The sequence below is a fragment of the Setaria viridis genome, chromosome 9 (assembly GCF_005286985.2).
Source record: "Setaria viridis chromosome 9, Setaria_viridis_v4.0, whole genome shotgun sequence".
Lineage (NCBI taxonomy): Eukaryota > Viridiplantae > Streptophyta > Magnoliopsida > Poales > Poaceae > Setaria > Setaria viridis.
Genome location: NC_048271.2, coordinates 42,315,886 through 42,340,112, shown reverse-complemented (window position 1 = coordinate 42,340,112; position 24,227 = coordinate 42,315,886). Strand labels below are relative to the sequence as shown.

General features: G+C 44.0%; 2 protein-coding genes across 3 annotated transcripts; both read left to right on the top strand.

The window, feature by feature from the left end:
• Nucleotides 1-5,753: 5,753 nt before the first annotated feature.
• LOC117839542 (phospho-2-dehydro-3-deoxyheptonate aldolase 1, chloroplastic) lies at nt 5,754-10,006 on the top strand. Its single transcript, XM_034719896.2, has 5 exons — nt 5,754-6,417; nt 6,514-6,791; nt 7,633-7,909; nt 7,987-8,232; nt 9,478-10,006. Exons 1-5 carry the CDS (start codon nt 5,857-5,859, stop codon nt 9,760-9,762), a joined length of 1,647 nt encoding a protein of 548 aa, XP_034575787.1. The 5' UTR covers nt 5,754-5,856; the 3' UTR covers nt 9,763-10,006.
• A 2,311-nt stretch (nt 10,007-12,317) lies between these two features.
• LOC117838296 (lysine-specific demethylase JMJ21) lies at nt 12,318-23,415 on the top strand. 2 transcript variants are annotated; one of them, XM_034718264.2, is made up of 16 exons: nt 12,325-12,527; nt 13,625-13,732; nt 13,879-13,934; nt 14,038-14,180; nt 14,285-14,482; nt 14,561-14,760; nt 18,861-18,960; nt 19,045-19,629; nt 19,903-20,025; nt 20,400-20,480; nt 20,564-20,871; nt 20,964-21,188; nt 21,637-21,721; nt 21,800-21,980; nt 22,383-22,557; nt 22,839-23,415. In XM_034718264.2, exons 1-16 carry the CDS (start codon nt 12,397-12,399, stop codon nt 22,981-22,983), a joined length of 2,844 nt encoding a protein of 947 aa, XP_034574155.1. In that variant the 5' UTR covers nt 12,325-12,396; the 3' UTR covers nt 22,984-23,415. The 2 variants fall into 2 exon arrangements, 1 of the variants encoding a protein (XP_034574155.1); XR_011897233.1 differs by lacking the exon at nt 21,800-21,980 and having other exon boundaries at nt 12,318-12,527; nt 22,839-22,981.
• The last annotated feature ends 812 nt before the right edge of the window (nt 23,416-24,227 follow it).

Here is a 24,227-nt window from a genome sequence, read left to right as displayed (position 1 = left end):
TACAAACAGCGACGAGCTATTTATTGGCATTTTAGAAGGGCGAATTGTCTCGTCTGTCCCTGTCGTGAGCCGTGACTTGAAGCGAGGCGCGAGTGGTAGTAGTTCAGTATGCCCGTCGGCCATCGGCCTCGGCAGGCATATCATATCATGCATAGGCAGTGGCGCAGCGCATCAGGGACCACGCCACGCAGCTACTATGGACTCGGGTCGACCGACCGGATCTTTTGCGCGACCAGCCACGCCAACCAGTGCAGCTAGGCAACAAAAAGTACAATGATTTGGCACTTGAGAAAGTGTGTGATAATGCTATGAGTACAAGCTGGACAAGGCTACTGCTCTGTTCCACGACCTGGACAATTAACGGAGATAGTCCGAGATTTGAGACTCGAGGACCAGGCCAAATCAAGCTGCTTCGGTCTATTGTTAAGACTAGGTGTCAGTTGACAACCGCATTCCCGCACATCTCAGGCAAAAGCATCTAATTTTAGCGCAACCCAATTTACACGTACATACTCGATCGCGCGTACCATTGATTTATCGGCGCGTATCATTGGTGTGTGAGACACAAAGGAGGGTGATGCGGCTATCCTTTCGTAGCGACGATTTTCCTTACTTATTGGCTAATTTTACAGCAAAATGTATGGCAAAGCTAGCTTAGTTAATATCTGACGCGTTGTACACGTCAAGAAAAATGGCGCGTGGCCTAGGAGGGCGTGTCTTCCCACTAGATAACCTAACAAACTACCATGGCATGCTTAGACGTGCAACGAAGAGATAGCACGCTTTTTTTTTTCTCCTGTTTTTGTTTTTCAAATGTTGATTCCCTCAAAGCGAGATTAGACCATGGAAGTTATGCCAACTACCATAAAAGAGAACAAAAATAGAAATAGAATCTACACCGAGATCTTAAATGCGGAAATGTGCCCTTGCATGCTACTCCATGGCTGATTCTTAATTTGTTCCACCCAAAAGTGCCAACTGCAATAAATATAGCGGATTCTTTCACCATGACTGGCGTCGCATCCCGCTCAAGCTCAGACTCTCACCTCTCCCTCTTTGATTTCTTCCAAAATCCATTCTCCTTTCTCAAATCTCTAACCCTGGCTGCAATTTTTCAACTTCACGCATCTTTAGACGAAGTTGTAGCGCACTCGCACACATAGGTGTCCCTGAGCAACATCACAACGATGGACCAAATAGGAGTGCACCTCCAACAAGATGTGGAAGTGCATTAGTGAGGAGTGAAACCAAAGTTTCCAAGCTCTCGTTCCATGGTGACCCCTCTGAGCTTAGCCTAGTAATTAATCAACCCTGCATATCGATCCGTGCATTGTAAGATGGATGTTACTCGATTGCTAATTCTAGTCATGTTTCGTGACAGTGACACACACGATGATTAGGTTGTGAAAAACATGCACCATGCTGTAGTTGGGCAAAAGGTTACAAAGGACAACCCATACAGGAACCTGCTTCAGATAAATATATTTGCTTCTGAGCATGGCTTGAATGGTATAATTCTTTTTAGCTAGGAATACCCAACTCTCAGATCCTAACTCCGACACTGCTTGTACTACCTCCGTATCGAAATATTTGTCGCTGTTGACTTTTTCTTACAACTTTAGCCATTCGTCTTATAAAAAATTTATTGCAAACATACGAAAAGAAAAAAGATAAGTCATGCTTAAAATACTTATAATAGTCAAGTCACAAACAAACTAGATGATACTTACATAATTTTTGAATAAGATGAATGGTCAAAGTTGTAAGAAAAAGTTAATGGTGATAAATATTTCGACATGAATACTGCATGTTTCCCGCGTGCAGTTGTGAGAAACAACTTTTCTACATATACTCGTTTTACATGTTGAAAATAAGCTTTTATAAACCATTTGTGTCCTGGTAAAATAAAACAAAGGGTTTTGTATCCCCGGATCAGACAACGACCATTTCAGTTTTGTATCCCCGACCGTGCTCGTAGGCATGGTTTTGATCCACGGTCTTCGCTTTGACTACAGGAACGGTATTCCTGAGCCGCCTCACGGCCGATATTAAATTAATTCTTATTTGTTTTTTTTTCTGGGCTCATACGTATGCAACGTGTTCAGCGTGTACGAATGAGGGAGTGCATGATATTTTTCAGGCGTCATTTGTACGCTTGCGCATGTGCACACGCTTCTGCGGTGACATCTCTAGCTGCTGCTTTTGTTATTGAAACGTAAGCGCTCGTGGTAATTGACTTAGCCTGCTGCTTCACGGTAGCGACTACTACTTCAAATAAATGGGACGCTAGCAGGATTAGCGCCCTTGAGCATGCAGACAGGATTTAGCATCTCTGGGGTGATGGTCATTTTGATCTCCTCCATGCTCGGCATTACCACGCCCTTGAGGAAATTAGTTCTTACTTTAACACATTTCAGTAAAAAAAAAGTTACAACGACTACCGTGCTTTTTTTATATACTCGCTTCGTTAAAAAAAATAAGATATTTTAGTTTTATCATAAGTTAATAAACTTCTCTAACTGACATCTACAATATCAAATTAATTTTATTAAATTCATCATTAAATATGTCTAGATAGTACGTTGATTGGTATTATAAAAGTTAACATGTACTTTTTTAAAATTTGTTCAACATTCGGTAAATTTAACTTAAGCTAAAACTAAAAACCCCATACATTTTAGAATAGATGAAGTAACAAATATATTAGTATAGTTAACAACTTTTGGCCCTCCGTTATTATTCTAAATTTTTTGTTGTTGTTTTGTTATGTAGTCAAGAAAGGGCTGAGGATTCGATGGGCCGACCCGCATTACGTCCATCTTTACGTCCATCTTTCGAAAAGAAATTCTATGGATCGACAAAATCTGGGGAGGTGAGGGAGTCGAACTAGATTACTAGAGGGTTGGTGATGGTGTGTGTTTGGTTGCGGTAGGTGAGTTTTCCTGCAACTTCTAGTGAAAAAGAAGGCAAAGGGCATGAAAACGCTCAAACTCAAAAGGCACGCACCTCGTCATCCGCCTGATTTGGATTTGGGTAGGTGAAGTTTGGAAACCAAGTGCCTGGTGGAGTGGTACGCTGGTGGCGTTGAAAGTAAAGCAAAGCAAGCATCGTTTTGATCTCCACTCATGCTTGCCGGCACACGTATGTACGTACACTAGGATCGGTTTCTGTTCGCGTTCATGCTATGCTCTTTAATTTCTGTAGTATAAGAAGTGTGCGCATCTCATTGGGGGGATTTAGACGGCTTATTTGCATTTCTTAAGCTAGGGACTATGGACTACGTGCAACATTTTTTTTAACAAAATCATACAACAAAATTTAGATCTTTCTCTTCTAAAAATAGGGTCGCCAAGGTGGTTTGGATTATCCGGCGCCGCTGCCTCTTCTTTATTCATATACGGCTGATTTTCTACTCCTTTCGGTGAAAGAGAAGAGAACATTCGGTCAAAAGAGAGAGAGAGAGAAGAGAACAAATTACTATGTTCCCGCCGCATTTCTAGCACAGCCTATAAAGCTTATCCATATATCGGGGGCGAGCGATAATTGTGGATCAACAAAGCTCAAGAGCAGCATAGTCCCCGCATTTATCAAGTTAGCATGCAACCCTATCCATTTTTATCGACAAAACACTATCACTCGCGACTACTGGTACTAAAATTAGCACATGGATAAAAAACTGTGGAGGCACAAAAAGCAGCTCCCACATTGGAGCGCTAGCGCGTGTCTACGCGCTAGCTTAATACACACGCATGCGTGTTTAGTGGTACCGTGTATTTTCTAAGGATTTAGACCTTCCAACGTGTGTGCGTAGGATGTGTATGTGCTTGTAGTGTAGTATGGGTCATGTGGGTCCTAATTGTACAGAAAAATTCTTACGAAAAAACGTGACAAGAGCTGCTAAAAAAAAGGAGAAAAAACAGAGCGCGACAAGATCCTTGGCAAGTTTGCAGCACCTTTGCAAGTTTGCATCATGGGACCGTACGCTTGCTTCTGGCCGCACGATCCCGACGGATCCGACGATCCAATTTGACGGGACCAGACCAGTGGGGCCGCAGCCACAGTCCCGACACACTGGTCCCACCTGCAGTGACGCACTGACGCGAAGCGAAGCCTCGGAGGCTCGGACCACGCGCGCGACTGCACGAGCACCTCTCGCGCCTGCAGGCTGCAACATCTCGGTCCCTTTGCGGTGGGCCCTGGTGGTCCAAGATGGCACGCTCGTGAGCGAGCCAGCGAGGTAGGTGCTCGTCCACTACTCCACTCCATCGTGGGAGACGTGGAGTGGTGGTTAGAGCAGTTACCGTCCTGTGGCTCCCAGCTCGGCTTGCACCGCTGAGCCGGGCTTGCTGTCCGGCGTCCGGCTCGAGTCCGGAGCACGTAGGCTTCTCTGTCAGTGCTAGTAGTGTGGTACCAGTGATTAGACAATGCTGATTACTCTATTGTTTAGTGATTAGGGAGGGTCCCATAAGGCCAAAATGTGTAAAAGTTTAGGACTCTTCTAGGCTATTGTTGCTCACCAACTGCCGTAGGCCAGGAAGTCAAAAGAAGACGAAGGGGACTCGCACACCTAACAAGAATCGAAACAACTGCCCCAGATGCATGAACTGGACACAGCCATTCTTACATTTTTCTTTCATGCCATGTATTTTCTTAAGTAGGGTGTATTATGTGCCAACGTCCATGACAAAACCATGTCTTGAGTATGTTTAACTATTGGAACCTTATCGTTCGGGTATGATTTAAGAAGGCACGTCAATTACACATGGATTAATTTGAGTTTGAAGGCATGTGATGAAATACTAGAAGGCACGTCAATGACACATGAACATAGTATCCAAAAATATCCGATTAGATTGCATTCTGTAATTTCCGTTCCGCAATGGATCCAAAAATATCCAATTAGATTGCATTCAGTAATTTGAGTTTAGCAGCGTTGAAATTGTGAGAAAAGGAAGCACATGGATTTCTAAGAACTTTGTTGCAGACTTAATACCATATGATCTAGGGAGAAAAAAAAATAGGAATGGTGCACGGGACACAATGGTGCAACCGTGCAAGTCTCCGGTGCTAAACTAGGAATCACTAGCATACACACTAGGACCAAACCACAGACGTACACGTGTCGTCGGTTGGCGTGTTAACATCATGGTATACTCCATCTTTCCATCATCACCCACCATTGCCACTAATCACCCCCACTAATCACCAGCTCAGGCCGGCTAGCAGTGAATCACCAGCTCGCGCATGAAACCGAACCAAATCAGCAAAACACCTGCCACCAACTCATGATGCGGCCCCACCAGTCATTCGCTCATCCACTTACCTAACCTTCAGGGCCCAGTTCCAAGTGGAGCAAGCTGCAAGCAGCCACCTTAAACAATCAAGATTATAAGATGTTAATCCAATGGGGGAATTATTTTACGCTTAACCCCCGTCCGCTAGCCACTTTTCTGAATTCCTCCTGCAGCCAGGCGTTCGTTCCCCTGCATCTCTAACCATGTACCTCTAACCATATTCATTGGATTAGTATTTTATGATTTTAATTGATAGTTTCCAAGATTGCACGAGGAAAAGGAAGATTCCCACCAGATTCCCAAAAGAAAAGAAAAACAAACCCCTCCACTCTTCGCCCGCGGGTCGCTTCGTCCAACAACCGCGCCACCACCTCCCTCACGGTCTCGCTCCACCTACTCTCCGGCCCGCCCCGGGCGGCTCCGGCTGCGTATAAGTAGCCTACGCCCCGCTCCCCTCCGACCCAGGAGACACCGCGCCCGCCACACGCACGCATCGCCTCCTCCACTACCCGAACCGTAACACCCGATTAGATTGCATTCTGTGATTTCTCTGTTCTCCGCAATGGCGCTCGCCACCAACGCCGCCGCCGCCGCCGCCGCGGCAGCAGCCATCTCCGGCGCGGCCGCGTCGCAGCCCAGCCGCGCTCCGTCGTTCCTCCCGATGAGGCGCCGCTGCGCCGTCCGCGCCGTGCACGCCGCGGAGCCGTCGAAGAGCCACGGCGTCCCGGCGGCGGCGAAGACCTCGGCGCCGACGGTCGCGCCCGAGAAGGAGGCGGCCCCTGTCGCGGCCCCGGCCCCGGCCCCGAAGGCGCCTGCGAAGTGGGCGGTGGACAGCTGGAGGTCGAAGAAGGCCCTGCAGCTGCCGGAGTACCCGAACGCGGCGGAGCTGGAGGCCGTGCTCAAGACGATCGAGGCCTTCCCGCCGATCGTGTTCGCCGGGGAGGCGCGCCACCTCGAGGAGCGCCTCGCCGACGCCGCCATGGGCCGCGCCTTCCTCCTCCAGGGCGGCGACTGCGCCGAGAGCTTCAAGGAGTTCAACAGCAACAACATCCGCGACACCTTCCGCGTCCTCCTCCAGATGTCCGCCGTCCTCATGTTCGGCGCCCAAATGCCCGTCGTCAAGGTACCTACTATTATCGGCCATACCTCGATTCGAAAATACCGGAACAGAATTTCGTAAAAAAACCATAATATGATTTTGACTTGACATCTGTTGTAGGTTGGTAGGATGGCCGGGCAATTCGCCAAGCCGAGGTCGGACCCGTTTGAGGTCAGGGACGGGGTGAAGCTGCCCAGCTACCGGGGCGACAACATCAACGGCGAGGCGTTCGACGAGAAGAGCCGCGTCCCCGACCCGCAGAGGATGATCAGGGCGTACGCCCAATCCGCCGCCACGCTCAACCTGATCCGTGCGTTCGCCACCGGAGGGTACGCCGCCATGCAGCGCGTCACGCAGTGGAACCTCGATTTCACCGAACACAGCGAGCAGGGCGACAGGTGAAAACATCTTCCATGCACTGAATTGATTTCTGGATATCTTTTTGTGACATCGACAGCCGTGAATCAGTGCTTTTCCGCTGTGAAAAACGTGGCCTAGGTTGCTGTCGAGTTAAAACTGTCTTCTTCATGAATTGCATCCTCCCGCGTATATCTCCCTATCATGGTAGTGTAAGATTTTTATTTGAAAATGATACAAAAAGGTAGTGCTGCAGGAACATCTGAGGGGTATCCAAACCTGTTCAAATTTTTAAATGCTGGAGTGAATAGTGCCTATCACCATTTTTTTATTTTTCGTCACAACACAACCATTCAATTATAAATGAATCTTCTGAATATATAGACTCGGTAATTGTCAGTCATATGTATTCGAAAATGGAATTGTCATAGTCACATAGAACGTTACTTTGCGACCTTTTGATGATATTGTCTTTGTCCATACCCTTCATCCGTGTCCCACACTTCCTTTTCGTTAACTTTTCCAACTTGTGTTCCTTTTTTCTGTCTCCCACGCTTTTTTTTCATTAACCTTTCCAATTTTTTTTCCTTTTTTCAAGGTTAATTGTTATATTCATGGACCATAAAAACTTTCATATGTTCTGTTTTCTAATTTATATTGTCGATTTAATATCTTGAATCCTACACCCCACCAAGGGACTACAGCCTCAACACATGTTAGTTTACTATGGAAGTGGAGGACAACAAACCAGTCCTCGTTCAATGATAGTTGTTCAAAGGCTATACAAATATAATCAAATTGTTTAGTGGACATGTTACACACTCGTCTATTTGGTCAATTGTGATGTTGGCTAATGACCTGACTATTGTTGGTGTGCTATAGGTACCGTGAATTGGCACATCGGGTTGATGAAGCCCTTGGCTTCATGTCTGCAGCTGGGCTAACAGCGGACCACACGTTGATGAAGACTACTGAATTCTGGACCTCACATGAATGCCTCCTCCTACCCTACGAACAAGCTCTAACCCGTCAGGATTCCACCTCTGGTCTTTTCTATGATTGCTCTGCCCACATGCTCTGGGTTGGCGAGCGCACTCGCCAGCTTGATGGTGCTCATGTTGAGTTCCTAAGGGGCATTGCCAACCCCCTTGGCATCAAGGTGCGTGAAAACCAACTTCTTATTATGATAGACTCAAAATATTATACATGTTCTCACATGAAAAATGTGGATTTCAGGTGAGTGACAAAATGAACCCCAGCGATTTGGTGAAGCTGATTGAGATATTGAATCCATCAAACAAGCCTGGGAGAATTACCATCATTACAAGGATGGGGGCGGAGAACATGAGGGTCAAGTTACCTCATCTTATTCGTGCTGTCCGCCAAGCAGGACTAATTGTCACATGGATCACTGATCCCATGCACGGTAACACCATCAAGGCTCCTTGCGGTCTAAAGACTCGCCCCTTCGACTCCATTTTGGTACGTTTTACTTTTCTATCAGTTGTGTTCCTTTTATGGCTTTCACCAATATGACGCAACCTGATCAATTTGCTTGGACTGTAACAAGCACCAAATTTTCTTGCACATTCCTCTAATATATGTGATTTTTTAATTTCTTATCTGATATACTACACCATTAGCACAAAGTTTTTTTTTAAAGAACCATAACTTGGGCACATGCTCAGGTGCGGCATCCATGCTTAGAAGCAATATGGAGGGTAACTTTTGGGGGGAATAATACAATGAGCTAATTAGCCAATGAATTGTCGAAGTTAAATCTGGTAGTGTAGTGCTGTTCCACTTGCTTATTCCAATCCATGTGAATCATGGTGTTAATTGCTGTTGCAAGAGTCTTTTTTTTCCAGTAATATACTACACAGTAAGGAAGTTGGTCACTGGTCAATGATGTTGTATGCTCTGGGAAGAATCTACCGTCTTTGGTTTCATGATTGTTTTGGTTTTTATACTGGTATGCTGTAATAGAAAACCTTCTTGTGGTCACTATCCTAGGTGGTCACAAGATAGCACATGCTATATTTTCAAGTTACACGATATGGTTCTTGATGCAAGTGGTTCTACTGAACTCACTTGTTGATGTGGGAACTGATTGGTTTGAATACTGGAGGTTGGATGGTCTTGTAATTCAACAACTTTTAGGTGTGTTAAGCATCTTTTAGGACAAATGATTGATTTGAGTTTTTAATTACACCTGCTGCAATGGTGAGTGGTGACTATGGTTACTGAATAGGCAAGATGCTTTTGTTAGTAGCTTAAGTCCAAAGGTAGAGATGGTGACAGCACAGATGTAACTGATATATGTTGTCTCACAAAACCAACCTATAAGCATTCCATAAACTAGAAATGGTTGCTAATTATCATCTATAAGCTGCTTCATTAGTTTCTAGTAGAGCTGACAAAATATTACATGAAACCCTAGGTACCATTAGATAAAAAAAACTTTTGCCTACTTTGAACTGCAAAAATTAACAAAAATGGCTTTTCAACGTTAATTGATTGAAGTATCTGCTTAATGATCGGTACATAATCAATAATTCAAGTGAGTTCGAGATGATGAGCTGCCTGCCCTATTCTTATATTCCATTACGTGCACCGAGGAGATCATTAGATATCATAAGTTAAAAATGATTCCAAATTATAGCATATTCTTCATTGTATTTTTGCATCTATGTGAAAGGACTAACCATGAAATTTTCGTTGGAACAGGCTGAGGTACGGGCCTTTTTTGATGTGCACGAGCAAGAGGGAAGCCACCCAGGAGGCGTCCACCTTGAGATGACTGGGCAAAACGTAACTGAATGCATCGGTGGATCACGCACCGTGACTTTTGATGACCTGAGCGACCGCTACCACACTCACTGCGACCCAAGGTTGAACGCGTCCCAGTCGCTGGAGCTCTCATTTATCATTGCCGAGAGGCTGAGGAAGAGGAGGATCCGGTCATCGTCTGGTCTCAACAACATCTTGCCCTTGCCGCCTTTTGGTTTCTGAATGGGTAGACAGGGCCAGCAAGAGAGATGTGTGTATTCCATTTGTTGGTAGTTGCTCTTGGTAAAACTATATGCCTATGAGCTGTCCGCACTCCAGGATGGATCTGTTCGATTTTTTTTATCTTTTGTGTGGGTAAATACTATGTAATGCTACATATGACCGCACTCGTCGACACTAAGTTTTCTATTTATACCATGTATGAGAGAATAATAATGAAATATAGATGAGTTGGCGTTGTGAATAACTGGCAACTGATCTCTTCAACTCGCTTTCAGCCTTCCAGTTGATTTTTATCCTTTTACAGAGTTTCACATACTGTTCAATTCAGCATGGTACTGAGTATTGTAGAAATTCTGTAAAATGGTATAAGGAAATGGCCTTTATTTGGTCTTGGAGAATATTCCTTTGCGATGGAAGAGCCGATATCATTCTCATTTGTGAAGGAGAGCCTCGGCTGAAATAATCAGGTCTGCCATGGCTGCTAGTGGAGTAGTGGGAGACACTATAATACATAATTTGTTCAAATGTTCTTTTTCTGGGACAGAACGGTCTTTTTTTTTTCATCTGCTGTCTAATGGAAGGGGCAGAAGACATAATCAAGGCCAGAATATAGATGTAGTCAAAATTATGGAAGGGGCACAAAGACATAATCAACAAAAAGTTGTTGCTTGGTTATCTTTATAGCAAACAGTGAGCTGTGAGCCTATGAGCGATTGAGTTGTGGTATCTTGACCTTTACTCCCAAGACCAAAGAAGCTGCAAAGGATCCAGCGACGAGGACCAATATGCGATATGCATTCTCATATGTAAATTACCATCAAGTTCATGGAAAATATGTTAGGCCAAGGTAACTGAAGGTTGTGACCAGATATCATAATACATTTATCAAGAAGCACAAAAAGGGACATTACAGATAATTTCTTTGTACTTCATGATTCAAATCTTTAGCAGTATGAGGGGGGTTATGGTTTGTGCGCATAAGCACATTGCGAATGTGAAAAGGGAAGCTTTCAGGACTCATAGATCACTTACTCATGGACTTGCGGTTGGGCTTCAGTGGACGCTTGGGCCTAACTTGGAGACGGCCATTCCATCTTCGATCAGTCCTTTTCATTCAGCTGCTTCAGAGTTTCAGACTCCACTGTCCACTCCACTGCTGCTTCATTCAGATTCTTCAGAGCTTCAGGCATACCTGTGGCTTGTTCCTTCTTGTGACTCCTCAGGTTGTTCAGTCCTGTGACATTGTTTATTGTTACCCGTTGTTTGTATTATTCTTCACATGAACCTTTTGCTTGAAATACCCACCAAGAATGGGAGCTGAAGCTGAGAATTTTAAGGACTTAAGCGAAGACATTGTTACTCCTTAGATTCTTGACATGCCAGATAGGCACGTCCGGAACAAAAATTGATGCCATGTTCTAGAGGTGTAGCATACGTAACCGCAGAAGGCACCAGAGAATTCATTTTGTTGTACCGACAGCAAAACATCGTGCGATCATATAATGCTAATACATCCACATACCTTACTAAATTCGCTCTTAAGACATTTTCATCCACTACCAAAAAAAAGTGAAGGGAATAAACATCGCATGCAAATCCAAGATTCCACACTAACCAGAAAAAGGAGAATGCGATTCGACCACCAAGTATATATCTGTTGAGACACATGTACGGCAGTGCTAGGTTTTGTTCTGGCATTCACTTTGGTGATGTGCAACATAAAGTCAATTGAAACAGCTAGCATATAACAGAGTCACAGAGGCAATCAAATACCAGACAATAAGGGCAGCTTTACTCATGGCGACTCATAGTGGTGGTTCATGTCATATCTTATAATAATCTTAATGTACTTGGGAAGATGATGCTTTCGCCACTAGCATTTTCTCTCCTTTCCATGTACTCCATCCATTCTCTTTAGATAGTTCTATTTCACTTTGGCACAATGATGAAGGAAAAATAATCCTACCTATCATCCATTTAAATGTCATTAGCTAGTCCTCGTAAACAAGCAATTCATTAAGATTCAGACTTCTTGATGCCCATATAGCCAATCCCGCGTGGAAGAATGAAAATCCATGCATCAAGCCCGAGACAGTCATTAAACGGATGGACAATTAGATTGAAATAAGGTCATCAAAAGTGAAATTTTCATATTTGAAAATAACCTTAAAGAGAACGGAGGGAGGTTTTTGTCCTAATCCAACACTATCACTTTGACCAATAAAAGGGAGTCAAATCGAAATGCCATTTCAGTACCAGTATCTCTCGTTCACAGTTTCCTCCATCGGAGATCACGCGTGTTTTCGGACCTTGCTTCACAGCGAGAACTCAAAAATAGCAGCACGATTTGTGTATCCGGAGGGATTACGCGGCTGCAGCAAGGATTACGTATTTCCGACGACATCCCACGGCGCCAACGCAGCGCCGGAAGCGTCCAGGGCCCGAATCGGGTTCCCCCGCTATAAGTAACCACCGCGTGGACGCGTGGTCCACCGCGTCTCCTGTTTTGGCATTTTCGCTTTGCTTGCCCCCGACGCGCAATTCCCACCGATCTTAGGAGCTCCGATCCCGCCCCCGCCCCCGCCCCCGCCCCGCCTCTACCCAACCCGACCCACCGACCAGGCCCGGGGGGCGATGGAAGCGGCGAGCGGCGGCCGGAGGGAGCCGGCGCTGGGCGCCCTCGCCGTGCTCCCCGACGAGGTGCTCTGCGCCGTCGTCGACCTCCTCCCGCCCGCCGACATCGGGCGCCTCGCGTGCGTCAGCAGGTACTCGCACGCCCGCCCGCCCGCAGCTGTCCCCCTCTCCTTCTTCGTTGTGGGTACCTCTCGCGATTAGCTCCCCATGGTAGCTAGGAATCGCGGGTTATGGTGTCCGAATCGTGGGGCGTGACTTCCCTGCTCTCGATTACATGTCAGACGGTTGGCAGAATTTTGCTGTGTTGAAAGCAGACTGGGGATTGTAACTTGGTAAGACAACAGTATCGACCGCAGAATGCGCTGAATAAAACAGTAGGTTCCAGTGATCGGTGCCCTTCAGTAGCTACAGCTAGATTAGAGCAGCCTACTGACGCATGCTGTGCCACAGAGTTCTTCTGAAACCAGATTTGCTACAGTGCTTGTGCTAAGAAACCTGGAGTTTCAGTGCAGTGTGTCATTTTTCATATGCAATGTGTTGTACTGAATTGATTTACTTGAACGTGTTGTGAATGAAAAATGCTCGAGCCTGGAATTATTTGGTCACAGTTAGCTGTGCATGAAAAGGACACAGTTTATAGCCTTCAAAAAACCAGTTTATAGCAAGGTACTGCTGGAGCATGTTGGTAGCAGCTATGCAATAAAATAATTATCATTATACTTCAATTCGTCACAAAACTAGCCATGTTTTGCAAATAAATTCAGAGAACATCACCCCCACAAAGAAATATAGAAATTTACCGTTTCCTCCCAATGATGCACACAGAATAAGTCAGGATTCACTAGAAATGTTTTTTCTCGTTCTCTTAGAGAAGTGTACTACTTCCTAGGATATATTTTTAATTAAGCCTAGTCTCCAGGGTTTAGGTGAGTTGTTCTCCTCACTGTTCCCCTGCAGTCTTGGCCACAAGATTATGAATATTGTGGAGGTTTGTTCCATGGAGGATAAATGAAATAGGCCCAAATTTAAAGAGTTCAAAATTCCTCCCTTGCTCTCATATGTGAGTATAAAATAAGCTCCTAATATTATATATTACTTAGCAAGCATGAGCTTGAAAACTTCGCTTCTGAAAAAACATCTGGTTTGCTAGTATATCCTTCTTACAGTTACAGTTACAGTTACATACGTGGATGATTTGACATTGTATTAATTTTTAATCACTTGCCAGTGCCATGTACATACTTTGTAATGAAGAACCTCTCTGGATGAGCAAATGTCTTTCAATTGGGGGTCCTCTTGAGTACAAAGGTTCTTGGAAGAAGACAACATTATCTAGGTATAACTGTCATTTAAAATTTAGTAATGTGTTTCTCATTTATGTTAAGCCCATTCTACTGTGTTACTTTTGTTGTCTAAGATATCATCCTTATTAATCAATGGTGACCACTTTGAAAGGTTAGAGACTGATTGCTTCATTTTCAGGCTTGGCCTATGTTCAGAAAATGACGAGAACTGGCAGAAGCCTCGTCAGTTTGATGGTAATTAACACGCACCTTTTGTTTTCTATTTCTGCTTCTTCTTCTATTTTGTACGTGTTGGTTCTACTCATGTTCTCTAAATTTACACCTACGTCTTCTGCAGGGTTCAGTTCTTTGTATCTATACAGGAGATGGTATAGATGTGTTACTAGTTTAAGTAGTTTTTCATTTGATGATGGACATGTGGAAAGGAAAGATGACCTTGTATTGGACCAATTTCGCTCTCAATATGATGGGAAAGGCCCAGTAAGTTGTGTCAAACTTTTGATTTAATTCAGATTTGATAACCCTTGAATTTTCAACATTTTATTCTTGTATTCCCCCACCCCCTGAAAGTGTATTATTTGTAGGTTTTGCTTACTAAGTTGGCTGAAACATGGCCTGCAAGGACGAAATGGACATTGCAGCAACTAACAAAGGATTTTGGTGAAGTTCCATTCAGGATATCACAAAGAAGTCCTCAAAAGATAACAATGAAACTAAAGGATTATGTTTCTTACATGGAACTCCAGCATGATGAAGATCCTCTGTACATATTTGATGATAAGGTATTCTGTATTCATAACTTAATTTCATTTGCTGCAGAAGTTGCCAGTAGAAAAGCCTGATTTGACAAATCATTGCAGTTTGGAGAATCAGTGCCAGCATTACTGAAAGATTACAGTGTCCCTCATTTATTCCAAGAAGATTTTTTTGATATTTTGGATTATGACCAACGACCGGCATTCAGATGGTTTATTATTGGACCAGAGAGATCAGGTGCTTCTTGGCATGTTGATCCAGGACTGACAAGCGCATGGAATACCCTTCTTTGTGGCCGAAAAAGGTTTGGGCCTCCTTTTGTTTTAACTATACTAGTAAATATGCCCGTGCGTTTGCAATGGGTCATGTGAATGATAAGGTTGTCATAGACGGAATAAAGAAATGAATTAGCATGCCGAAACACATGTCATATATTTCTATAAACCCTCTTTATAAATTTAGCGGGTCGGTTCAATATCTAATGATGAATAGAAAGGAGAATGGTTCGAGCTTTTGACAAATTCAAATTATTCTAGAAAATACACAATTTATCCTACTTCCTATAATAATGTGCACGAAGGAATACCTTTTTTGAGTGGCTTGTGGCTACAACTTGTGCACGCGAATGAATTGCCATCACGGATTCGGAATATTTAACTTTTTTTCATAGTTATTAATGATCTGTTCAAATACCAGTTTTATAATGGTTCCTATATTTTTTTTTTATCACTGGCGAGAGAATGTTACATTACTTTTTTCATTTTCAACATATGGTCATGTCAGTGTGTAAGGATGACGTGAAGATGAATTTGTCCCTGGTTATCTTCTTCTCCCGGCAGCATAGCAAGCACAGCAGCAAAGCTGCTCCCATGGATCTCTACCCATTCCTGTTCTAACCGGCAGCAGCAGCAAGCTGCTCCCATCGGTCTCTCCCCCTCCCTATATATTCTAACAGCCACGAGCAAGCACCGTACCGGAACCATATATATACTCTCTCCTTTCTATCCCATCGATTCAAGCAGCAGCTCCACCACTCCATCTCTTCTCTTGAATCGGCAAGAACCAGGGTGAGCTGCTCCCAGATCAAGTCGCAGAGGGTGCGGACGCCGGCATCAACATGGAGAGGCCCGCTAGCTGGTTCAACAGGGTCTGCAGAGCAACACGCAACACATCGTCAGGAACTTCGGTGCGCGTGACGCAGCCTGCATGACCTCGCTCTAGACCGTAGACGAAGGATTGATTCCTCTCTTTAAGATTAGGTAAAGACATATTCCAAGACATATTCAGTAAAGTTTGGAGATCTTTTTGCAAAATCGTCAAGACATTTCAAGGATCGCGGGTTGATTACGAAAAAGTTGAGGGACTTTTTTGCAAAACAACCACGACGGTTGGAAGAAACAACCGCACTTTAATATTACTAGCAGAAATGCCTGTGCATTGCTAGGGTCTTTACTTGCTCTCACGTTATTATTCGCTTGTTCCTAATATGTTGGCTTCGCTTCACAATATGTTGGTGGGTTGTCCCTAGTAGTCCTCTCTTTGCAAGTATAGTAGTAGAAGATATTTGTGGGTGGTTTGATGCCATATGTTTATTATGTGGGACCTACACATGGAAATAAAAAAATTCACCACTTAACCTCCACTCTATCCATTCATTCGATTTCCCCCGTACTCATCGTCATCCAGCCAGTCGCTTCCTCTTCATCCATCAGCACCACCTGCATCTTGCCCCATCCTCACCATCGCCCAGGCGTTGCGCATCTTGCCGTCCTCGCCGTCGTGTAGGCAAGCGCTCGTCGTCCCCGTGCCTAGCCTCATTCTCGCTTCGAGCGCTAGGCCACAGCGCCTCTGGCCGCCATGAACAGGAGTGCGTCCTCCTCTTCTTGTTTCCATCCACCTCCCTTCTATAATCCACTCCAAATCGTTCCAATCAAGTGCAAAATCGAGCCCCCAATTGTTAGATGTGGAGGCTTTAGTTTCAGATCTTATGGAGATGGACGTCGTTGAGAGGGGGTGTGAGGTTCCGGCCTCCGCCCCTGTTTGCGTTGCCTGCCGACTGCCGTTGCCCCTCCCCCCGGCGCAATGCCCTCGCTGGCACATGGCTCTACTTGGTTGATTGCAAGGAGGCACTTGGCTCCTTGTTTCCTTTCCCCTTCCTCCTCTCTCCTTCACCCCTTAGGTCCAAGTGGCGGGTAGCGCATGCAGCCCGAGGGAGCAGCTGCCCGCTAGGGCAAGTGGCAGTAGTGCGTGGTGAGCACGGGGAAGGTTGGCCATGCGAGCGACGGAGCAGTGGCGCGCGTCCCGCGCCGCCGTCGGCAAGCGCGCTGTGTGGGCGGGACAAAAGAACAGAAGGAAAGGCTGGACCTGTAAAGTTTGGGGTCTTTTTTGCAAAATCGTCAAGAACTATTCCAAGGATTGCGGGTTGATTACGAAAAAGTTGGGGGACTTTTTGCAAAACAACCATATGCCCGTGCGTTGCAACGGGAGGAAAGAAAGTCTAGAGTCCAACTGTTGCTAGTCGCATATTGTCTTGTTTTGATGAGTGTGGAGCCGCCGCTAAGCACAACTGCCATCGTTAATTGTCATGGCCCTACCACCACTTTCGCCAGCCACCCACATGAGTTGCATCAAGGAGTTTTGCAGGTGCTTCTTCAAGGGTGGCGTTGCTTCATTGCGGAGGACATGGGCTATCTTTTTTTGGCACCTAATTCACGCTAATGTAGGGGAAGGCAAAAATAAACCAGAGTCACCTATCTCATCAATTTCTAGTGTCATCTCTAATTCTGGATCTCGTTATGCCCGAGCTCCTCTCAAGTTGAGTTCGAATGTTTCATCTTAGCGTGGAAATCTAGAAATTGCTTGTTGAGCTAATTGTCAATTTCTCTTGGCTAAGTCGTAACAGGATATTAAGGCCCAAATATCCATTCACATACTTATCCGTATATATATTTCTTGAATTTTTAGAAAGATCCAATATAGAGCTCTCCTCAAATTCTCAATTCACAATTTGTACGTTAAGTTCCAGTGCTCTACGAAAATCCTTCAGTTCCTTTCTTATATAATGAAAAAATCCTTGGACTCTAAACTATGTTTTGATTCTTTGAATTAGTTTTATTACTATTTAATTCTCTTCCTAAAAATAGACTGATTCATTTGTATCAAATTTTTATAGTCAAATTTACTTCACGGTTTAAATTGTTTTGGGCCAAAACATGAAGCACATCTACGAGGCTATTTACCAAAACTAACAGTAACCCTAACCTCCGCTATTTATTTACCGTCTTAGCTTTTTGTGCTGCTGGCCAGTGTCCTCTTCCTTATCTTCTGCTCCTCTTCTCTCCACCGAGAAAGCCAACTGCAGCAGAAGTTGGAGGACATATCCTTTCTTACGCAAAGGCCTCGCTGCTATCTTCTTGGTCAAGTGAATCGAACACACCAACACCTGCTCCCTAATTTCCCCAACGCCAAATTCCAATCCATCCAGCATGGCAGCAGCTAAAGCTTGCTCATCTCCTCCCTGTGATGCTCTCTCCACCGGGGAGCAGGGTCGGGCCTCCCCATTGACCTCTTCAGCGCTACGTCGGGCTGAAGCTTTGCGCCCTCAGGGTGCGATCTTGGGCGCGTGCGCTGGCTGGAGCATTGTGTGCGCGTCGACCTGCACCCTCGCAAGCTGCTCCCGTGCTCGTTTAGTCGTTGAGGACCGCAGCCCGACCCCGGCGGCGGATACGGCAGGCGCGGCGGCCACCCCAGCCCTGGCCCCGACGGCAGAGGCGGCCGGCGCGACGGCCACCAGCGGCATGGGTGGCCGGCCGGCTCCAGCTCCACAGCGGCAACAGACGGCGCAGCCCAGGCGAGGCCGGCCGGCGCGGGCGGCTCCACCTCCACAATTGCAGTAAAGTTTGAGGACCTTTTTGCAAAATCGTCAAGACATATTCCAAGGATTGCGGGTTGATTACGAAAAAGTTGAGGGTTCTTTTTGCAAAACAACCACGACGGTTGGAAGAAACAACCGCACTTTAATATTAGGTATAAATTAAATGTTACCTGATAGTAATACCTGCATTATTTCTGATTTTTGGTACCTGTAAGTGAATGAGTGCTTACAGGTCATGAAAAGGTTTCTCTATCACCACTTGTATTCAGTTTCAAAATCACAGACATAAAAAGGGCACCCCTTGATCTGCTTATTTCTATTTTGGTTATTAATTCACAACTTATTTTGTACACCTATATTCACCAATCATCACACTTCTATGTTGGATAAAACAATGTGTATGTTAAGACTCAACCTTTCCCACTTTTTCTTATTGTCCTTTCCCACTTTTTCTTATTGTCCCCATGCTGTGAATGCTAACTGTTTAGAGTTTAATTTTCCACTTACAATATCAATCATATTTTTTATAGATGGGCATTGTACCCTCCAGGAAGAGTTCCTGGTGGTGTCACGGTACATGTAAATGATGAAGATGGTGATGTTGACATTGAAACTCCAACATCATTGCAGGCAATGTACTTAATACTCTTTCTTTTCTCAATTTTTTAAAAAGTATCTTTCCATAACACTCAAAATCGATGTGTTCATTTGCAGTGGTGGCTTGATATCTATCCACATCTTCCTGAACATGAGAAGCCACTGGAATGCACACAATTGCCGGGAGAGACTATTTTTGTTCCTAGTGGATGGTGGCATTGCGTTTTGAACCTTGAGACAACAGTTGCAGTGACACAGAACTTTGTAAACCAGTCTAATTTTCAGCATGTATGTCTGGATATGGCACCTGGTCACAGGCACAAAGGAGTTTGCCGTGCTGGTTTACTTGCTGTCCCAGGAAAATCTGCTAAAGATAATGAAAATCACGCACCTGTCCCAATGAGTGGATGGAACCACCCTGACATGAGCCGTAAGGAAAAAAGGCTGAAAGGTTCAGAACCGCTAAGAACCTCAAATAGCATAAATCACTGTTCTGCATTTGAGTTCTCAGGTGTTCAGGAAAGTTTGGAAAATCAAGATTTCTCATATGATATAGATTTCTTGTCACAATTCCTTGAGAAAGAAAGGGATCACTATTCTTCTATCTGGAGTCCAACGAATTCACTAGGGCAGAGAGAAGCAAGAGAATGGCTGCGCAGGCTTTGGGTTCTTAAACCTAAACTGAGAGAACTAATATGGAAGGTGTGTTTTGCTTTGTCGATATAATTTTTTTACTGGACTCAATTTTCTGTGCACATTTTTTTCTCGAACGACGCAGGAGAACTGCGTGTAATTTCATTAAGAAGGAGAAAACAAATGGGTCCAACCCGAGTGCAGAACACGCACCACACACCCCACCGGAACTAGATTACATATGCACCCCTGTGCACATAATGAAAATACTTTTTTAGAAGATTTTGTCTGTTTATTGAGGATGTTCTTTCCTTGTTCTAACTGATCTGCTTGTTCCTACAGGGTGCATGCCTTGCAATAAATGTTGACAAATGGTATTCATGTTTAGAGGAGATTTGTGCATGTCATAGTTTACCACTACCCACAGAGGATGAGAAGCTTCCTGTTGGCACTGGTAGCAACCCAGTAAGTACTCTCTTATTTGTTTAGTGTTTAAAAGTTACTGCTATCATGAAACTATTATCGAAGATCAGCTTAGCTGTACTAAGAGACACTGAAATATTTTGTAGTATCATGTTGATTTTAAATATTTACACACATATGTATTGCACGTCGAAACAGATCTATGTTGGATGTCATGCAACCTAGTTTAGTTGTTAATTTGTCTGTGGCTTCACTTTAGTAAGTTCATAAACTTCAGCATGTTGTTGGGTGTTGCATAATTGCTCCCTGATGTACCATGAAATTATCTGAACTATTATATTGAAATTTCAACACTGCATTAAAATGGATAATTTCATTTTCAAGCTTCAATGTAACATATGGTACAAACTTTTCAGGTCTTCATTGTCTCTGGCAATGTGATTAAGATATACGCAGAAGGAGGATTGGATTATTCTGTCCATGGTTTGGGCACAGAGGTATTGCATTGCTTTTTTTCTGCAACTTAGTGTGGTTGAAAATGCCATTTCTGTTGTAGTGATAAATAATCTTCTTGCTACAGCTTGAGTTCTATGATCTCCTGCAAAAAAGTGGTTCACCTTTGATCAATCACATCCCTGAGATAATTGCTAGTGGCTTTCTTGAGTATAAGGATGATATCTACCGGACGATTCCATGGGATGGAAAAGGGATACCAGATGTTTTGGCCAAACACTACCCAATGGAGGTTTCTTATGCAAACAGCTGTTTTCCTCTTGGGCTTTGGAGCAAGCAACGCTTTGGAACGAGCAGTTCACCTGATGATTCAAACAGACCGATTTGGCCGTACATGGTTACGAGAAAGTGCAACGGAGATATTTTTGCTCACATGTAAGTAACTAAGCATACAAGTTTTTGTTCTCCACCCAAGAGAAAAATATGGTTGTGCGATAATCATGACAATGTGAATTTACTCTTTTCAGCCGTGATATGCTGTCCAAGACTGATATTCTTCCTCTTGCGTCATCCTTGGGAGTTCAAATGCGAAATATACATCTATTACCCCTTCCACATATGGAGCATGTACCCAAATCTGGGAACAATGATGTGAAAGATTGTGGTGATGATATGGTTCTACCTGAATGGAAGCAACTAGTCTCTACTCTAAATAGGAGAAAGCAGGATGTAAAGAAGCACCTAGCTAACTGGTGAGTGTGAATCATGTGCATATTTACTCAGCGTAGCTTTTTTTTTAGAGCTACTATAGCTTTGAAGGGGGCAAAACACTATGTGTCTTGCTCTGTTTCTTGTTTGTGCAGAGCATGTCATGTTTCAATCTTAAGTCACTACCAGAGTGAAATAAAAACTTAATCGAAGTATAAGAGGGCTCATGGAAGCTCAAAATTCTGTACCCACTGACCACTGTGCTTGGACTTCCAATGTTATTCCTGGAGTTATGTTAGATAGGTCTTCATTAAATCATGGGCTATCACAATTCACAAATAGGTTGTTTTTAACAGAAACATAAGCAAAAATTACGACCACAATAAATTACACTCTAATTTGCATAGACTTTGTCTAGCCAGATATGCATCCGCAATGTTTTTGTTGCTACTCAATTTGATAAGAAACGTTTTTTTTTACTTGTCCTCTTAGGGGAAACTCTGTCCCGCAAGTTCTAATTGAGAAAGCTGAAGGATATCTACCTCCCAATATGGACTTCCTCATCAAGTTTGTTAAGGTGACTTTGCAGTTTTCTTTTCTTTATATGTGACTCATGTCAAATGTTAGGCTTAATGTTTTCTTATTAAGCTAACAGGATGATGGTGACGTGGTGTACCCACTCCCGTCTTGGATACATTCAGATATAATGGATGATAACATTCTCATTGAGGGAATCACAGAATCGAGTCCTTCCGGTAACAGCAAAGGAAGTTATGAAACAGATCCGGAAAAAATGAATGCAATTCACATAATTGATTTCAGTGATCTGTCCATTGGTGAGCAGCCGATTAACTTGGTTCCTTATTATGTTAACATTGATTACATTTTCTTGTCTACATTAAAATAATAATTTGTGCCATGCATCACTGACTGATAAAACTAATGATGTAATCACCGGAGTTTACATAACTGTTTGTCGAGCAAAAAAACAAAACCTGACTGGTTCAAATTTCTGAATTGTGGCCTGTTTGTTTGTGAAATTTGAATATTCGAATTGAAGTTCTGAGCGGATACTGGTAGGTTATGCTATTTTTTGGAGGAAGGGGTTAATTAAGATTATGGTTATCAGTAGCTTACCAATAGATAGAACAAGATCCCTAATGGTGTCCTTTTTTTTTTCAAATTTCAAGTGAAGGTTATGGTTATCTCGTGAGAGCTAATTATGCTTGTGCTAGCAGGGGATCCTCTGTGTGACATTATTCCGTTACACTTGGATGTTTTCCGGGGTGATACTGACCTTCTCAGGGAATTCCTACGGAGCTATCAGCTTCCTTTACTGAGGGGGGAATCAAATGCTGATATATACAAGACAGTGCAAAATTCAAAGTTCCGCAGGGCATCATATCGCGCAATGTAAGTATTGCTTTGAATTAGAGTGGTTCCTCCATCCATACTTTATTTAACCTTCTCTCTGCTGTATCCTAAGTTAATGGATTATGATCATAAGTTCTTCGCCAGTTTCTTTGCATCTTAAAACTTGCTCACATAGACATAGGATTTTTAGCAAAGATACTCACCCATCGTTGTTCCTTATGTGTGATGTGCCACAAGAGCCAAATAAGCTGGCTGCTCTTTGGCAGACAATGCCACGTTTGCAGTATCCATTCTGCTCTTCTCACCTGGCTTGTTTGCAGGTGCTACTGTATACTACACGAGGACAATGTCTTGGGAGCTATATTCAGCTTGTGGAAGGAGCTAAGGGCTGTGACTTCCTGGGAAGACGTTGAAAACTTCGTATGGGGAGAGCTGAATCGATACCAGGAGTCCTGCACTCCATAGTTGGCTCTTCATAACCAATACTGACAAGACTAATAAACATGTTCAAATCTCGTGTTCCTTAACATATGCACCTTCAAAGAGCAGAAAATAATGAAGACCCAACACAACCATTGCATGTTCATATTTCCTGGGGAAGCAATAATCCTGCAATGCGTGAAAGTGCTGTCAAATGATATTTTTACAGCTTATAATACATGGCCATGTGTTTGCGTACACGTAAGGTCGTTTATAGGGTATAGTGTGTATAGGAACACTTACAGATAATCCCCAGCTCCCGTAGAACAAATTAATTAAACCGTTTGATTCATGAGCGACCTGCTGCTCAGTGATTTTGGGGTAAAGTAATTTTGAGACGTAAATGGATTGCACAAAGCAGGTAGAATGGTGTATGGTTAATTTTCATTTGGTGTTTTCATTTAATGCTTGGATTCATATGGTTGTTTTCCCTCGTACTCCTGGAAGTGGATACACATGCATGCTCTCATGTCCAAGCTACCAGCGTGCAGTTGCACATGACGAAAATAAACGGTCGCGTACAGGCCAACGAATTCAGCGAAGGCAATTGTAAGGCATCAACTGCGAGCGTACATTTCCGTTTGGTATATGTGATGACGTGCTCCTGGAAGTGGGCAGTCCACTAGTTGCAGCAGCAAGAGAAATGCCTATCGATAGCAAGCAAGAACCTGCCGAGTCCCTAGTGAAAGTCTCCCAACTTCGGCAGAAAATGATTGCGTCGAACACCCGGACGCCCAGGTAACGCGGCCTGCCTCGCGCATGCGCGGCAGCGGCGGGGCTCCGGGCGGCTGCCGGGTGACGACGTGACGTTGGCAAGCGCGGCGGCCTGCGGGGGGCGTTGGCAGGGGATGGTCGGGCAGCTTCGGACTCCGATCCGATCGGGCCGTGGGGGGATCCAAGGAAGAGCACGCATTACTTGGCCCAAGAACCTATGAACTTTCCTTTACGAGGTTAATTTTCATCCGATTTGCGAATTCCGGCGAACTAAATTGTTGCAAACCTGATTACTCCCAACCGATATTTAAAAATCTATAAAACAATTCCAAACGATATTTAAAAATCTATAAGGCCCCGTTTGGATCATTGGAATTGAATTCCATCCTAATAATCATAATTTAGACACAAATTAATTAAGCTAATATAATTGTACGTGGAATATAGTTGTATATTATAGTTGGTGATATGGGAGAGATACTTATATGCTGCACTTCTATTATAGAGAAGCGAGT

Coding starts and splice junctions, on each gene's coding strand:
- LOC117839542 (XM_034719896.2), top strand. CDS start 5,857: ATGGCGCTCGCCACCAACGCCGCCGCCGCCGCCGCCGCGGCAGCAGCC. Junction 6,418..6,513: donor CCCAAATGCCCGTCGTCAAG/GTACCTACTATT, acceptor CATCTGTTGTAG/GTTGGTAGGATGGCCGGGCA. Junction 8,233..9,477: donor GCCCCTTCGACTCCATTTTG/GTACGTTTTACT, acceptor TCGTTGGAACAG/GCTGAGGTACGGGCCTTTTT.
- LOC117838296 (XM_034718264.2), top strand. CDS start 12,397: ATGGAAGCGGCGAGCGGCGGCCGGAGGGAGCCGGCGCTGGGCGCCCTC. Junction 12,528..13,624: donor CGCCTCGCGTGCGTCAGCAG/GTACTCGCACGC, acceptor ATCACTTGCCAG/TGCCATGTACATACTTTGTA. Junction 18,961..19,044: donor AAACTCCAACATCATTGCAG/GCAATGTACTTA, acceptor GTTCATTTGCAG/TGGTGGCTTGATATCTATCC.